General features: G+C 39.9%; 1 protein-coding gene across 5 annotated transcripts in view; it reads left to right on the top strand.

Annotated features, from left to right (window-relative positions):
- The window catches only part of TSNAX (translin associated factor X), a 394,977-nt gene that overhangs the window by 7,927 nt on the left and 370,026 nt on the right, over window positions 1–17,024 (top strand). For 2 of the 5 annotated variants that reach the window (XR_010381834.1, XM_010995424.3), the window contains exon 5: window positions 15,662–15,789. The exons of the other annotated variants lie outside the window; for them this stretch is intronic. Coding sequence is in view for 1 of the 2 variants with exons in the window: in XM_010995424.3 (XP_010993726.1) it covers window positions 15,662–15,789 (128 nt within the window). In the remaining variant the exon portion in view is untranslated. The remainder of the gene's footprint in view (window positions 1–15,661; window positions 15,790–17,024) is intronic. 5 annotated transcript variants of the gene reach the window in all.

The following is a 17,024-nucleotide window of genomic DNA, read 5'->3' on the forward strand; positions in this document are numbered from 1 at the left end:
GATTCATGTGTGAGTTGCATGAATTTTAATTGGCGCTTGATGGAATATTACTGGTTCAAAAAATTAGGACTTTGAATAGTAATGTAAAGGTAATCAAAAATTGTTAAATTGGCTTTATTTTTCTGTGTGGGAGTAGTCATTGATAGATTTTAATGAAGTAATTGAGGGAAGAGTTAACAGATGAACTTGTTCTTGAGTGTGCAGGGTGTATTCAGGCCGGGCACGCCTCATTTCCCACTCGGGTGTATCTCACTTGTGGTTCCATGTTTTGGTTACAGTAGGTTCCCAGAAGAGAACGTTTAACCAGCCAGGGGGGCCAAAGCAGCTCGTAGTATTGCTCCATACTGGGGTTCTAGGATCATATTGGGTTTCATATATTCATTTTAAAAGTTTCAGGAAGTACTGGATCTTGGTGATGATCATTATTTGCAAATTAGCTGCATGAATATTTAAAGTGCTTGATCCGATCCTCTTCATCCTTTTCTTAATGAGAATTCACTGATAGGAGAGACACTGTATAATTCAGATGTACCCTGAAATTTGCAGAAAAGACAAAGTCACAGGTCGATTCATATTTTTAGAAGTATATGAAAGTTCTGTGTTCCTCTGTCAAATAGCTGACTCCACTGAGCTCAGGTCAGTTCCAGTGAGTGGCAAATGAGTTTATTTGGTATCTGCTCAGTGTATGTCCAATTTTAGTCTAAATGTTTGTAATTTCAGCACTTGTTCTTCAGAAATGTCAATGTGTACTGTGTTGAAATGTCTTCATATCAGAGGAAATGCCTGCATACATCAGTTGAAGCTGGAGGTGTATGATTATAAACTAAAGTGATAACTCAAAACAGTTTTATTCAGGAGTCACTGCAGTATATTCCCAAAGGAGATACATTCCCATCATCATGATTTTTTATTTACTATTGGAGATTTATTTGGTTTTTAAAGTAATAGCACACATAATAAAAAAAGATTTATGAATTCAGTTTGTGTGGCCAGGTGGCACACCCTTGCACATGACAGACTTGGCAGGGCTGGGAGAGAAGATGAGAGATCCTGGTGGCAAGAAGAGTGAAGTCAAAGCTAAAACAAGCGTATGGAGGCAAACACAGGAGAATATCTTCATGATCTTGTGGGAGGAAAGATTTTTTTTTTAATGACAAAAAAAGCATTAACTACTAAAGGAAAAACAGATCAATTGAATTCCATTAAAATTAAGAAATTCTGTTTATCAAAAGACATCTTTAAGGAAGCAAAAAAGCCAGTTGAAGTCTGAGAAGACATTTAAATACATTAAATAGAGGACTCACATACAGAATATGTGAAGAAGTCCCACAAATCAACAAGAAGACGATTTTAAAAATGGACCAAAAAAACTTAAATAGGAGCCTCAAAAATGTGAATATTCAGATGACTACTGAGATATGAAAAAGTGCTCAGCATCATTATTCATTAGAGAAATGTAAAGTAAAACCATGAGGGAATGCCATTCACTCACCAGCGTGACTGACTTATAAATACCGACACCGCCATATAAAGACTTTGGCACTTTGTAGCTAAAAACACGTGACTGCCGTGTGATCACTTCTGGGTGCGTAGCCAAGAGGAGTGAGGCTTACGTCACCAGGAGACATGTGCAGGAAAGTACGTAACAGCTGTAATTGTGATACCCTGAAAGCAAAAGGTGGCCCAGCTGCCCAGCCATAGGAAAATGAATACACTGGTGTGGTTGTGCAGTGTAGTACTGCACAGCGGTAAAAAGTGAGAAATTTATGCAGCAGCACATACAAATTTCACATTCTGTTGACAAAATATGCAGACACGAAAGAGTATCTAACTGTAATTCTGACGTTCAAAAGAGGCACAGTTAATCTAGGGAGATAAAAGCCAGACTAGTGGTTACCTGAGGGTGGAGATTGCGGGCAGGGTTATAAACTAGAGGCACGAGGGAACCTTCAGGAACCATAGAAATGTTTTGTATTTCGATCTGGGTGGAGTTACATAGGTGTAACCCATACGTACAAATTCATTGAGTTACATAGTTAAGACTTACGTGCTTTATGTAAATTACTACTCATTTTTTTAACAAAAAGAATCAGTGTTAACTGATGAGCTCTTAGCTTCTTTTTCCAGAGCAGTTCTTTGTATCAGGAAATCATATCAGTAATAACTCCCTGCATGGTATTCCTGTGGTGAAAGGATGTGTATGTTTGGTGAAAACAGCCATGCCTTTCACATTGATGCTGCTCTGTCTAAACCCATTTGGTGAAACCTCTCTTGGGTACTCTGTCCTTTCTAGTTGGTTGACAGGGCAGATGATGTTGGGGGCAACTTTTGCCATGTTCTTTTTGATTGAAAGTTTTCATGTGCGTTTTCCAGTGGAAGTGGAGGCGGAGCGGGGAGGTAACCTGGAACATCTCGCAGGTTCACCTCGGTCAGTCCTCAGGGAGGTTGGCATCCAGGAGTGTGTTGTAGACTCTTGTCAGGGATACAGATTTGGAGCAGTGGTATTTATCAGTTTATATGTGAGTATTATGCTACCAAAGGGTGTCCCAGGGAATTATCACTATTGTTCCTTCCCCTGTCTTTTACTATTTTTTTTTCTTTTATTTCTTTTTTTGAACGGGGGAGGTAACTAAGTTTATGTATTTATTTTTTTAATGGAGGTACTGGGGATCGAACCCAGGACCTGAGCATGCGAAGCACACATCTCTGCCTCTGAGCTGTACCCTCGCCCTCCCCTGTCTTTAACTGTACTAGAGCGAGAGCCGTGGAGGTTAAATAGTTCAGTCACAGTGGTCCTGCTGTGTGTGAATAGATACACACTTACAGTCTTGGGGGCTGCTGGGTGGTGGAGTTGGTGGTGGGGCAGCAAGTTGGAGCGAGTTTCTAGAAAGTTCTTTAAAAAATTTTTTATTTATTTATTTTTTATTAAAAAAATTTTTTTTAATGGAGGTACTGGGGATTGAACCCAGGACCTCAAGCATACTAAGCATGCACTCTACCACTGAGCTGTCCCACACTCACCCTGCCCCCCACCCTAGAAAGTTCTTCATCTGAAGAAGCGGCACAGTCTGAATCTCTTACTGCATCAGAGTTAATAGAAATCCCGTCCTGTAGCTTCAAGTATCCTTACTAACTTGGGTAACTAAAGGTAAGTTTGAAAAGCTTCCATAACCTCGATCGTTTTTTCCCATCACCTCACAGAGTAAGCTTATCCTGTAAAAAGTCATGGCAGTGTAATGCGTGTTAAATAAAAGCTGACCACAGTTGTCTTCACTTTTGACTTCACTCTGTGCTTAAAACTTTTGTACTGTTACAAGACTTGTATATTTCCCTCACAGTGTTAGTGTGTCATTATATGACGTCATGTTTAGATTAAACTTTTCAATTCCTTATTAGTTCATGATTAAGCCCACTAGTCCTGACCACTGAAAGTTCCCTAGACATCTGGGGGGATAGTGTAGATTTGCTGTCTTTGGCCCAGTCAGTAATCTATTTTGTGTGTCCTTTATTCACCAGTGAGTGAAGTGTAAGCAAAGGCATTACATAAGGGCAAGGACCATAGAGATAGTGACACAAAAAGAAACCCAGAAAGTTGTGCTTGGCTTTTAGAACAAAATGGAGAAATGGAGGAAGAAGGGCAAAAGGGACATTTCATTGTCAGCAGAGTATTTCTTAAATCAGGAGAAGGTTTAGATAGGGCATTAGTAAAGTGGGAGCAGTCTTTCTTCAGGTGCCCCCTTCACTCTGTCATTGAAGGTCATTATAAGCACCATGGTCTGGTTACGACCTTTGTTTAGGATTTGAAAATTTTCTTTGAAGATTACCAACTCACGGAGTAAAAATTTTAGGATCTTCTGTGTCTTACTTTTCTGTAGGAAGCCTTTAAAATAAAATGAGGTTCTTGCAATTGAAGCAATAAAGATGTTTTTTCTTAAAAATTAAGGAATAAAGCAGTCAAGTAGGTGTCTGGGACTGAAAAATTTGCTGACAGATATTTTATTTGATAAAATAAGGTTATTTATAATCAGAGTAGCGTTAACAATGCAATGCTTATGAATAGCTTGCGGCTTGTGATTGTTAAGTGCTTGTTTTGGTGTTACTCCAAACAGTTGTTCTTTTGACTTGAAGATAAAACAATTCTGGCACTGAACTAAAGGCGCTGTGTGCTTTTCCTCATTAAGAATAGTGCTAATGGCACGCAGAGCATTTCCCTGAGGGACACTTGTCTGCGCTCAGGCAGCGAGTATCCTACTCATAACTGAACAACAACAAAAAGTTAGGTCTGTTTTCTACACATTTCTTATCAGAGTAGATTACAGATGGTCCCGGGGGATGGATAAACAAATGACAAATAATTAGTTGCTTGAAATAGGTCACTTAAATTTTCTTGTGTGTGTGCCTTGTCATGTTTTTGTTTGTCTTTTTTTTTTTTTTCTCTTGTTGAAAAAGTAACAGTTGGGGAAAATGTCTTCCATCTCAGAGGAAAAAATATTTCTTTTCTTTTATTAGTTTAGTTTATATCACTGTGATCATATTAAAAATTGTCATTTAACTTTGAGACATTCTCGTGCACAAAACTGTTTAGACCCTAACTAATATTTAAATTCTCTTCTGCAAGAATGTAAATGATGGGTTAAGTGGGTCTTTTGGGCCAGTTACAATTTTTTTTAAATGGTTGTTCTTTATATTCATAACCTTTGCAGTCTCCCTAGTCACAGATACTATTTTTACTGCTTCGTAAGTGGGGAAATTGAGACAGGAGTTAAGCAGCTTATCCAAGGTTGTAAGCTAGTAAGTGGTGCCACTGGTTTCTTATCATATGGATTTAATTTACTTAGTGACTTTAGAACCTAACTCCTAGTAAAGGCTTTATCTTTGCTTAAAAACCCTTTCCCCCAAATATGAAGGTTTTTCTTATAAACCCAGCACTCATTGTGGCTCTTGTTTTCCCGTAGCATTTGGCATCTTTTGACATATTCTGTAACCTCCTTATTTCTTATATTTCTTGTTTCTCTCTCCTCTACTAGAATGTGGACTCTGCACATCTCTACAGAAGTTTGTTGCTACTGTTAACTGATGTATCCCAGACACTTAATCTAGCTTAACTTTGATAAATGTTGACAGAAGGAAGAGCGAAACGGTTTTATAAGGGCTTTTGTTGTTGTTCAACCAAGTCTTTTATTTGATGGTTTGCTTTTGCATGTTTTTGTTTGACTGCTGTTTTGTTCCTTCCAAAAGGAAACATGTTTCCAGGGGCTGTTTTGTAGGCATAATGGCAGAACAGGGTCAACAGTAATAGTTAGGGAGGTTCTAAAGCTGATTATATCAGTATAAAGAAAGTGGATATCATTTTAGCATAAGAGCAAACTTGCAAAGGCTCGCTGGAAAAATGAACCAGGATATGAAGCCTTTGGAATAAATAATGGAAGAATTTAGTGAAGGGAGAGATGATAGCTAAAAATGGGATTTTCCTGTTTATAAGTGAGATTAAGTGTGCAAGATGTTAGTTCAGGTAAAGCTAAGTACTGAGACAAGTGTATAGACCTGTGACATTTTGGTGGCGTGACAAAATAGGACTCGTTTCCTTCTCACTTAAGTCCAGGCTTTGTGATCGTGGTTTGAGTATGTTCTGCCCGCTTGGTCGTTCAGGGACCCAGCATCTTGGGGCTCTGGAGTTACCAGTACACGGTTTCCAAGATGGGCCAGGGCATCAGCATACAACTGGCAGGTTGTGGAAGGAGGGGTGTAGGGTTGCCTGGGGTTTTTAGGGGCCAGCCCACGAAGTGGCCTGGATCGCTTCTGCCCACATTTTATTGACCAGTCACATGGCCACACCTAACTTCAAGGGACAGTGAGAAATGTGGTCTCTGTGCCAAAGACAGTGAAATATGAAATGGTTGACTTTTCTCTGCCCAGTACAGTAGTTTGATGTCCATTTGGTTTAGTGGGAAATCCAGGCATATGCATGTTGTTGGATTTAAATTTTTTTCTGAATATGTTTGAATTTGGTTTGAAAGCATTCATTTGCCTAATTTGAAAATAATTTTACAACTGAGAGAGTGGTTGAAGGACACCTAGTGCCACCACCTCGTTTTGTAAATGAGCTTAGAGACGGTATTGGAATTGCAGTCTGACTGGTTCCGTCCGCTCTGGTAAACTTTCTGCTCAGCCGTCTCCTCTCTGCTAGGTTGTATTTGGCCCTTTGTACTGTAATTGTTTTCTCCAAAGCCAGAGGCTTTTATTGGAAGATATCAGATCCTATATCTGGTTAAAGACTCATACTTCCTTTAATTTTACCCATATATGTAAGATAGATGTTTAAGTTTGCGTTCAGATGTGATGAGTCAGTAAACATTTTTTGTGACTGTTTTCATTACAATTTAGTAAGTCTTTACCTTATACTACAAACTTCTGTGGTGAATCCTGTGACCATGAGAAAATCTCTTGTAGGCATTTTGTGGGTTGCAAAGACTCAGTTTGTGACCATTCTTTTTAGATAAATGTCCGAAACCCATTACTTAGACTGGCCAAGTATAGGAAGGTCTTTTAACCCAGTTTCTCTTTCATCTCTGACAGTCTTACTGCTTTTCTGAAATCCTGTTCCAGAAAGTTGCTCTTTGAGCTGGGGTCTGTCAGTTGGTAAGGATGGGGCTAAGCAGGGAACATGGGAAGAGACGGCTTCTTGCTCAGTTTGGACATAAGCATCAAGTCAAAGAGCTTCCTATTCCTTGACAAACTGTCTTCGGTTTACCATGCCTTAACAGGATAAACGTGAGTGTCCTCTTAACATAATTTACTATTACTTCTTAGAATCATAGCGCATGTTGGGCTCAGGTAACATTTTCGAAGAACGATAGTCTCTCTTAATTGTGAACTAATACATTGAAAAGAAAACGAAAAAAGAACCAAACCATTGCTTTCTTTAAAGAAGTTTTAAATGTTGACTAACAAAAGTAACGCCCGTCATTCTCATTTTAATTGTTCCCACCTCAGTTTAATTCAGCAGTTACAGACACTGACACACTATTTTCTGTAAATCTTGTAACGTAGGTAGATGTTTGTACTTTACAAATGGGGAAATTGAAGTTCAGTAACTTAGTAAACTTACCTTAGTTCACACAGCTAGCAAGAGGCTGAGCTGGCTTTTGAACCTGGGGCATCCTCATTTCAAGCCTGTGCTTTCCCTTGTGGCTTTATCATATTTTATTTAGAGGAAGGCTGGAGGCAGCGGGGCGAGTAAGGAGGCTCTGGTGGTCATTCTTGGTGTGAAGTGAACAGGCCTCCAGTTTGGTGTTAGCAGTGGGGACAAAGAGGAAAGGCCATGTTTTTAGGACATGATTTTTTTTTAAAGTGCAGGGCAAAGGGAACAGTCTGGGAAAACCTTTAGGTTTCTGGTCTCGACAGCTGGTTGAATGGGAGTGATATTTGCTAAAAGAAGAAAACAGGGAGACAGAGCGGGTTTGGGATGTGATTAATTGGACATAATGGAGCATCCAAGCAGCGTCCTAATAGGCAGTTGAGTCTGTTCGTCTAGAGAACTCAGCGTGCAGTTACAGCCTTGGAGTCATCTGCTTATAAGCTGTAGAATTTGTAGGATTTATAGAAATGGGTCATTTTGTCCAAAGAGTGTGTAGAGTGAGAAGAAAGCCAAAGATGGGGTCCTGGCACCTTAACTGAAGGAAATAGAATGGAACATTTGATGGGATAGGTCCCTGGAGAACCAGAGGAGGGTGGGATTGACGACCTAGAGGAAGGCTGCCTCTTTTGAGATGGGTGTTTAGGGATGGGTGTAGAGGCAAGCAGTTTAGAAAATTCTTGCTCAGTAAATGTCTCCTTTCCAGTCTTGTGCTGAGAAGGGGTGGGAGGTGGAACAGTGGTTTAGAAGTGATGGGAGGCTGGAGATAACAAGGAGGGCTTAACCAGGAACATCTGATAGTTATCGTTAATCATTTTTGAAAGTTTACCTGATCAATAAATATGATCTTTCCTGTAGAGCAGTAGGGATGAATGAGGTAGAACGGTTAGAGTAATTCATGGTTGGGATCTTGCTAGTTAGCTGCAGCAGAGAGACGCTGAGAGAAGCAGGGCAAGAGAGCCAGCTTGAGACACTGTTATGAGCATTCTGGTTGTTAAAAGAAAAACATACTTCTGTATCTGTTGGTAACTAGCATGTTATTAACTATTATGAGTAGTGAAATTAATTTATAATGCCAGGGGTGGGGGGATGGGTACAGCTCAGAGGTAGAGCATGGGCTTGGCATACACGAGGTCCTGGGTTCAACCCCCAGTCCCTCCATTAAAGTAAATAAACAAACTAACCAACCCTAATTACCCTCCAAATGAATTTATAATACAGATTTCAATGTAACTGATTGATCTCCAAAGCCAAACATACACTGTGATTCCAAGATGCCATATTAGTTTGCTAGAACTGCCACAGACTGGGTGGCTTAACAAACAGAAATTTATTTTCTCAGTTTTGGAGGCTTGAAGTCCAAGTTCAGGGTGTCAGCAGGGTTGGTTTTTTCCTGAAGCCTCTCTCTTTGACTTGAAGGTGGCCATTCTCTGTGTCCTCACCTGGCCTTCCCTCTGTGCGTCCCTGGTCTCTCCTTGTCCAGACACCACTCAGGTTGAGTCAGGGCTCCCGCTAGTGTCCTCGTTTTACCTGAATAACCTTTAAAGGCCCTATCCCCAAGTAGAGTCACATTCTGAGGGACTAGGGGTTAGGGCTTCAGCATACGAATCTTAGTGGGGCATAATTCAGCCCATAACAGGTACTTTCTGATTTGTGCATTGCAGCTGGGGGCAGGCTGCAGATAGTACGGTATTTCTGGGTGGGGAGACTGGGGAGTTGCTCTAAGTCCTGGGGTTGGGTGGGGGGATTTGTGTGGTGCAGCTGAGCTGTGGCCCCTCCAAAAGAAGTGCCCTCAGGTGTTTGGGAAGTCTCCCTGGACCGGGATGTAAATACGTCTTTCACCCCGAGCACGTTCATCTCAGGGTGAAGTAATGGGCTTTGAGGGGGGTTCGGGGAGCTTTGCTTTATTTGAGACCAAAAAATGAAAACCCCTGGTAGAGAGGGGAGGGGCTGTCTCTGCACATAGGTCTGGGGAGGGGAACCTGCCCCGGGTCTTACTGAATGAACAGAGGACAGCACACGCCCCCAACAAGTGACATCAGAAGCCTCCTTTTTTTCCTCCTCTACTCTTCTCTGTCCCCCCATGGTTAGAGGAGGGAGGGTGATGGGAACAGTTCAGAGATTTGATGAATGGTGAGGAGAGTTGGAAGCTGAAATGGAGGCCAGCCTGTGAATCCCCACATGGGCAGGACCCCCACTCACCTGACGACTCATTTTCTACCACTGAGCTGTACCCACTATCAGTCACTCCCCATCTCCCTTCCCCCACTCCAGTACCTCTGCCCTCGGCAGCCACCAGTCTACTTTCTGTCTCCATGGATTTGCCTGTTCTGGACATCACATCTAGAATCATGAAATGTGTGACTTCTTGTGACTGGCATCTTTCACTTAGCCTCACGTTTCAGAGTTAATCTATGTCAGCATTCCTTTTTATGGCTGAAGAACATCCCATTGTACGTATGTACCACATCTTGTTTATCTGTTCTTCAGCTGATGGACCTTTGGATTGTTTCCACTTCTTGGCTATTGTTAGTAACACTGCTGTAAACATTCATACAAGTCTTTGTGTGAACATACGCTTTCAGTTCTGTTGGTTATATACCTGGGAGTGGAATTGTTGGGTCAAATGGCAGACAGTATTCTAAAACACTAAAAGTCTAGGAAGAAAGCTGAGACCTGAAATACGAATTTATGATGAAACCTCTGTTTTGTCTGTTTACCATTATATATGGTTTTTGATTGAGATTTGGCCTGGATGTATGTTGCTTAAATATTATAAGAATAAGTAAACCTTTGAAAATTAAATAAGAATATTGTAAGAGTAATCAGAAACCTTTAATTAGGTTTCCTTGTATATGTTCTAATATAGCAAGGAGAATAATAACAAATTACATAAAAGCAGCCTACAGACCTCGCTCTCACTGGCAGCTGATTTTGGACTTTGTCCAAGGCAGAAGCAGAAGGGGAAGGCATTGTTTGATGGAATATGGCCATAGATTGAAAATTTTCACCTTGGGGATTATTCACTGAAAATAGCGGATGTCCTTTTCATCAAGTTGAAACATAACTTGTTTAAACATCCTTTTACCTAGATGTGACCAAAAATGCTTTCAGTGTTTGGGACCAGGGTGGCCTTGAACTTTCTCCGTGGTATATCTCGAAACCTAATTTATATGGATTAGGTATGGGCACATCTCTGAAGTAGCTTTAATCAAACAGACCCCAAGGACAACTTAAGTAATGACGTTAGATATACTTGAAAACATAATATTTGGTAGCCATTCGCATTAGTAGACATTGATACCACAGATGAATTTTGAGGGCTCTTGTCCCCTGTCCTCTCTTTTCCTCTATAAAAAATAAATCAGACAACTGTAAGACCTCCAAGTCTGAACTTCATCAGTTTGAACTCCAGTCTTGGAAGAATATTTCTTTTTTAGTGGACTTAAATCCAAAGTACTATAAATTAAGTACAGTTAGATCTGAACATTTGAATACCACATTTTAAAATGTTTTTGTCAAAACACTTAGAGTTTCGTAAAGCTAATGAGGAACGAGGAAGATTATTATAAGCAATTCACAAAGCATTTGAATCTGTTCTGTATATGAAGTGCTGTCTTTGGGAATGGGGGGAGGAACAAAGCTGTAACACAGGGATGATTCTGGCCTCCAGGTTCTAGGGTGCAAAGTAGGTGGTCCTGCAGCTGTTGGCAGCACAGAGCCGGCCGAAACATTTAACTGAAGGATGAGTCTTAGATAGTGGGTTTGAAGAAGTGAGTGCTGCCTTGATTGGAGTGTATCAAAACACGTAAACTTTTTTTACAGGTAGAAAAAGATTTGAGAGAAGGCACTGTAGGCACAGACTAGCAGAACCCGTAAGTGTATAGTACAGGAAATTAGAGAATAAGGTTAAACCAAGCATGGAGAAAAGCTCAACTGGGGGCTTAGTGGAGGGAAACAAGTCAGAAAAAGTGGGTATGTTTTATATGGAGTTGAATGTAAAGAAGCAGGTGAGGTGGGAGGGGCGTGAGCTTTTGAATGACAGAAATGCTGTTTCCCTACTCATAATGTGACCAAGGTGAATTTCTCAATTTCTTACAGCCTCAGTGTGTTCATCCATAAAGGAGGATAGTAATACAGCCATGTAAGGTTATGAGGAACTTTAAAAAGGTGGATGTAACATACCAGATACATTATCTTACATATAGTTGACACTCAAGACTTAGGTATACCGATATTTTATTTATATATTTTTTCAGGAGGGAGGGAATAGCTCAAGTGGTAGAGCACATGCTTAGCATGCACGAGGTCCAGGGTTCAATCCCCAGTACCTCTTCCAAAAATAAATAAATAAATCTAATTACCTCCCCCCTCCAAAAAAAGAAAAAAATTAAAGTCTTGGAGTCTTCTGAGTAGTACCCAAAAGAACTGAAAGCAGGGACTCCTGAAGGTTTATTTATGCTCATGTTCACAACAGCATTATTCACAACACCAGGAAGGCAGAAGTAACCCAAATGTCCGTGGATGGATGAATAGATAAACACCATGTGGTGATTTCATAATGGAGTACTATTCAGCCTTGTAAAGGAAGGGAATTCTGACACATGCCACAACATGGGTGAACTCTGAGGACATTATGCTGAGGGAAATAAGGCAGTCACAAGTGAATAAATACAGTATGGTCCATTTCTCTCAGGTACCCAGAGGAGTGGAATTCATGGGGACAAAGTAGAACGCTGATTGTTAGAGGCTGAGGGAGAGGAAATGAGAAGTTATTTAATGGGTATAGTGATGCAGTTTTGTAAGACAGAGTTCTGGAAATTCATGGTGGTTTTGGTGGCACAACAGTTTTAATAAACTTAATGCAGCATACCTCTACACTTGAAAATGGTTAAAATGGTAAATTTTACGTTGTTTACCCTATGTGGTGGATTTAATATTATTTCATAAGCATTTGTTCATAAGACTACAAACATTTTATCAACATCATTCAGTAGTGCTTTGTTGCAGAAGGAAATGGCGTTCCTATTTGGTTGCCATATAATTTGGTTTCACTGAGATGAATTTTTTTTTTTTTTTTGATGTTTCAGTAGAAGGAATAGTTCATACCAATCTAAATTGGAAAAGTACCACAGAGATCATGGTGTCTAATACTTTGGGATTATAACTGAGACACAGTCCTGGAAGTTGTATTTAAGTTGATTTTATTATCTACATATCATTTAAAAATATATTCATTAAAATAATTTTCCATGCTATGAATTGGCTCACACGGAAGGCTCCCACCTCATCAATTCCCGCACGTGTAACAAAGACCTTGCTCCTTGCGTGTGATTCCAGCATTTAAAGCACTGCTATTTTTGTTCAGCATGGCCCTGAAATATAAGCCAATCATAGGAATTTGGGGGCAGAATTATGCCTAGAAATATTAAAGTAGTTGTGATTTAACTTAACTGTAGGATAATTCATATTATACAGTACATACAAGCCTTGTACTTCTGCTGATGTAAAGAATCTTAAGAGCAATTCTGACATACAAATATGGGTTTATGTACCCATCTTTGAAATGTATACTTTGTGAGTTATAACTTGACTGTAGCATGAGTTGAGGCTGGTGATGTCAGTGGTGAGGTGGAATTAAGCAGGTTCTTATAAAGCATGTGAATGATTTTGCTCTGTATCCTGAGAGTCATGGAAAGTGATTTGGGCTTTAAGCAGGGAAGTGATGTGGTCATAGTTATTAAAAAGGCAAACAGTCTGTGGTGTGAGAATGGATGAGAAGAGGTAAGAACTGGATGGAGGGAAGGCTGGGAGGCTCTTGGAATTGACAAAACAAAGAGGACTGGGTTTGGAAGGAAGATTGTGAATTCATTGTTGGACATGTTGATTTTGAGGTCTTCTGATGGGACTGTCAAATATGCATTTGGATATATGTGACTCTAAGCCAGAGATGTAAACTTGCGAGATGGCAGGGTTAATTGAAGCCAAGTGTAGATGAATTTGAGAGTCTAAGACTAATTGAGAGAGAAACTAAGAAGACATGGCCAGAGAGGCAGAAGAAAGGGGAACCAGGAGATGATGCTATCAGAGGAACCAAAGGGGAGCTTGTTTGAAGAAGTAAAATAAAGTGGTCAAAATGCTGAATGCTGCTACAATTAAGACTGAAAAAGTGTCCATTAGGCTTACTAAATATGATCATTTTAGTGAGAGGTGTTTTGATGTAGAGATGCTCTCAAGCTAGAATGAAACCGGCTGAAAAGTGTGAGGTGAGGTTGTCGAGAGGAGCTACTTCAAGAAATTTAACTCTGAAGGAGAAGCGAGAGGTGGCACAATCACTGGGAGGAAAGATAGGGCCGGTGGACGGGAGAGACCCGAGTGAGTTTAAATGTTGACAGCAGCCAGCAGAGAACGTCTGGTGGGGAATCTGATACATGCAAGGGGGAATCCACGCTGCGGTTCCTGCTAGGAGTGCACCTTGATCCTGAGGCCGGGAGTGGTGGCTGGCCTCCCAAGATGCCACACCTCATCTGTGGTGGTAGGGGTGAAGGAAAAGGACCATTGTTTATTTTCCTCAGTCCCTGCTGTATTCATCGATGTCCAAACAGGAAACAGAAACTGCATAGTAATTTGAACAGGGGAAGTTTAATATAAAGAATTAACTGTAGGAAATTACTTTATAAGAGGAAGCATGAGCTCTGCAGAGGACAGGAACAGGAGAGACGGCATCTGCCACCCCGGCGCTCCGGCAGAGCATCCGGGGAAGGAGCATGTGTGGAAGAGTCCACCCTCAGCCCCGCTTTCCCTCCCTGGCTGAAGTCATGGGGCACTGGCGGCAGGGAAGCTCGATACTGTGCCAGCTGCCGAAGGAGAACCGTTTCAGGGTCCACCTCTGCCATCAGCAGCCATGGAGCTGAGACGCAGCAAGTTGGCGGGGGCCCATCTGTTACTGATCATTCAAGTTTTTCTGGTTTTTCTGTTGTAATGAGTGTAGTGATGAATATCCTTGTACATAAATCTTTGTGCACATATGTATCTTCTGTAACTCTCATACCTACGAGCTGATCACTTTGGAGCATGCTTAGATAAGATGTGATGAGTGGTTCTTACGTTTTGCTGTTTGCTTTTGTATACAGGAAGTATTTCTGGAGGGAAAGGAGAAACATAGATTGTCTTTAGGGAAGGGAACTGGGTTTTATGAACCTATTCATAAAAGTAAAATTTTACAAATTTTTTTTTTTGGTGAATGTAAAAGATGTTACCTACTTTGTTAAATTCAACTTTATTGTTTCATTTCTAAGCGTATTCCAGTTTACTAAACAGAGTTGTCCTGTCTTACTCTGTCAGCTGAAGGCACCTATTTTCTGACCTAACTTCTACATCATTTGCTGCTCAGAATGAGTCAGGATATTTTCACTTGGCTGTTTCCTCTTACTGCTGTAAAACCCAGGGCATCCATTTCCTTGTGTGGCTTTGACCCTCATGTGGCTTCGACGTCATGCTACCACAGTGCTCAGCCTCCTCGGAGCTGCTGGCTTTTAGTGTCAGCTGCTGGGCTGTTCCGTGAGGGCAGGACCGTGAGACGGAGTGTTACAGCACTGACCACTCTCCCAGGTTCTGAGTTTTCTTTCTGAATTTATTCTCCTCTTCCTGTTTCTACAATAAAGCCTTCAAACAGAAGACTGTTTCTTAACCTGACAATAATGATAATCACTTTAAGAGATGCTTTTACCCTGTAAATATTTCCTTATAGATGAAGATGTAATAAAATAATGCTGAAAATTGTGGCGGTAGAATTTGGTTGTTTTAAAACATGTGAAAAAATATTTATTAGTCCTATTTTTGACCTTTGCCAAGATACATTTTTAATTCAGTGTGGACTCAAGAATTTACATCTGCTACACTGGTATTACTCATAATTTTTTTTGTTTTTATTTTTTAAACTTAAACTACTAAAGCAGAAAGGATTGATTTTGAAATAAGAGAAAAGCAGTATTTTGAATTTTGATGCTAATCTGCATTATTTACAGTGTTTTTTTACAACTAAAATTTTAAGAAAGCCACATGATCTCTAATTTTATGTCTCATTTCATTGAATCATTGTCTGTTTTGCTGCTTAAGGGGGCAGAAAATACTCTGTATAGTTTCTGTTAAGGCCTACCAGAATTTTTGTAACAGTTCTTAAATTCTTTAAAAAATATTTTTCTCAAAATCTTTGCCATTTCTCTGTAGGAACGAGAGTAGATTATTAAGACTAAGGGACTCACGAAGTACAAAGAAGTTGAGTACACTTACCTCTGCGCCGTCTTAAGTTCCGGCGCAGAGAAGTTTGCTGTACTCAGTGCTAGTCCCCACCGTCCATCCCTGGGGATTCCTTGCATGCGAAGAATCAGATCTAGTGCTCGTATTGCGGTAGGCATCTGTTAAGCTTTTGTTGAGCTAGGTGATGATTAGTTTGAAGTTCATTATTATGACGTTCTTACAAATTTAGTGGTGGTTCTTCAGTAATTTTCTGGGTTGATTTTTCAGGACTGCAAGAGTATGTGGAGGCTGTCTCTTTTCAACACTTCATCAAAACACGATCACTTATCAGTATGGATGAAATTAATAAACAGTTGATTTTTTCAACAGAAGACAATGGGAAAGAAAATAAGACTGTAAGAATTTAAAATCATATTTCACATTTATTACATAATTTATGTAACGGTATAATGATTGTAGGATTAGGAATATTGAGAGTGGAATGTTCTTTCTGAAGTGTGATTTCATAGATTGCCAGCTAGGGACATGGTCCTTTTAAATAGCTAGTGGATAAAACATACCTGGGTTTGTTGGGGGAAAATAATACTCTTTACCCGAAGCATTATTGAGTGATTACTGTAAGTCCACCTTCAGTTTTATTGTGTGTTTACTGTGTGCCTTTTATAAGTACTATCCCATGTAATCCTTTTACTAACCTTCTAAGGTAGGAATTATTACCCTCATTTTACAAAGAAGGAAACAGGCTTTTAGAGAGTTTTAAGTAACTTACCAAAAGCTACACAACTAGTAAGTGTAACGGCTAACTTTGAAACCAGGTGTCTGGGATCCAGAGCCAGGGTGTGTCCTTGTCCACCCTGGCAGTGTTTCTCCAAGTGTGCTGGAGGGACCCCTGCACCAAGTATCTGCCTCAAAGGAGTGTTTTAAAGGATTTGATTTAAAGGTTTTAAACCAGGCAGTGTGCATACAGCACATGACAAGTAAGTGCTCGTTGGTTAGTTGTCATGGTGAGAGATTAACGTAATCACCTACTCAGTTTGTAATGCCTGTATCTGCATTATTATGCAGTTCTTCTAAATTAAGAAAAGAGGAACTTATATGCAGTTCAACTTTTATATAAATACTTTTTCTTCCCCCTGAGTTTCAAGAGACAGTATTCAGGCAATGAGGCAAGATTTTGAATATTTGGTATCTCCTAAGATAGATACCAATATACTAAAAAAAAAAATTAAACTGTTTTTCCTTTCTTTATTTTTCATCATTTTTTCTTTTGTTAATATTTTAAAAAAAATCACCCAGAGTCAGGATAGGTAGGCAGAAGGTGGGGAAATTATGTTTTCTTGAATATTTACTAAAACATTAATATTGAAAAGTGAGGCTTAATTTGACATGACAGATATAACTTACTTTGAGGAAAATTATGTTTTTAAAATAGAAAATTATGTGAAGCTTATTAGGAAGGAATTCATCTTGAGAAGTAAAATTTCTCCTTATTTTTGATTAAATTAGTAAAATTGAGTTACAGAAGGAGTAAGGTAAGCCTATTTGATCCTGCTTCTTAAATATATTAGGGAGGTTTCCACACCCTTCTTTCAAGTTCTAATTCATGGTGGAAATACCAGGGCAAAAAGGT

This window comes from Camelus dromedarius, chromosome 8, assembly GCF_036321535.1.
Source record: "Camelus dromedarius isolate mCamDro1 chromosome 8, mCamDro1.pat, whole genome shotgun sequence".
In the NCBI taxonomy this organism is placed as follows: domain Eukaryota; kingdom Metazoa; phylum Chordata; class Mammalia; order Artiodactyla; family Camelidae; genus Camelus; species Camelus dromedarius.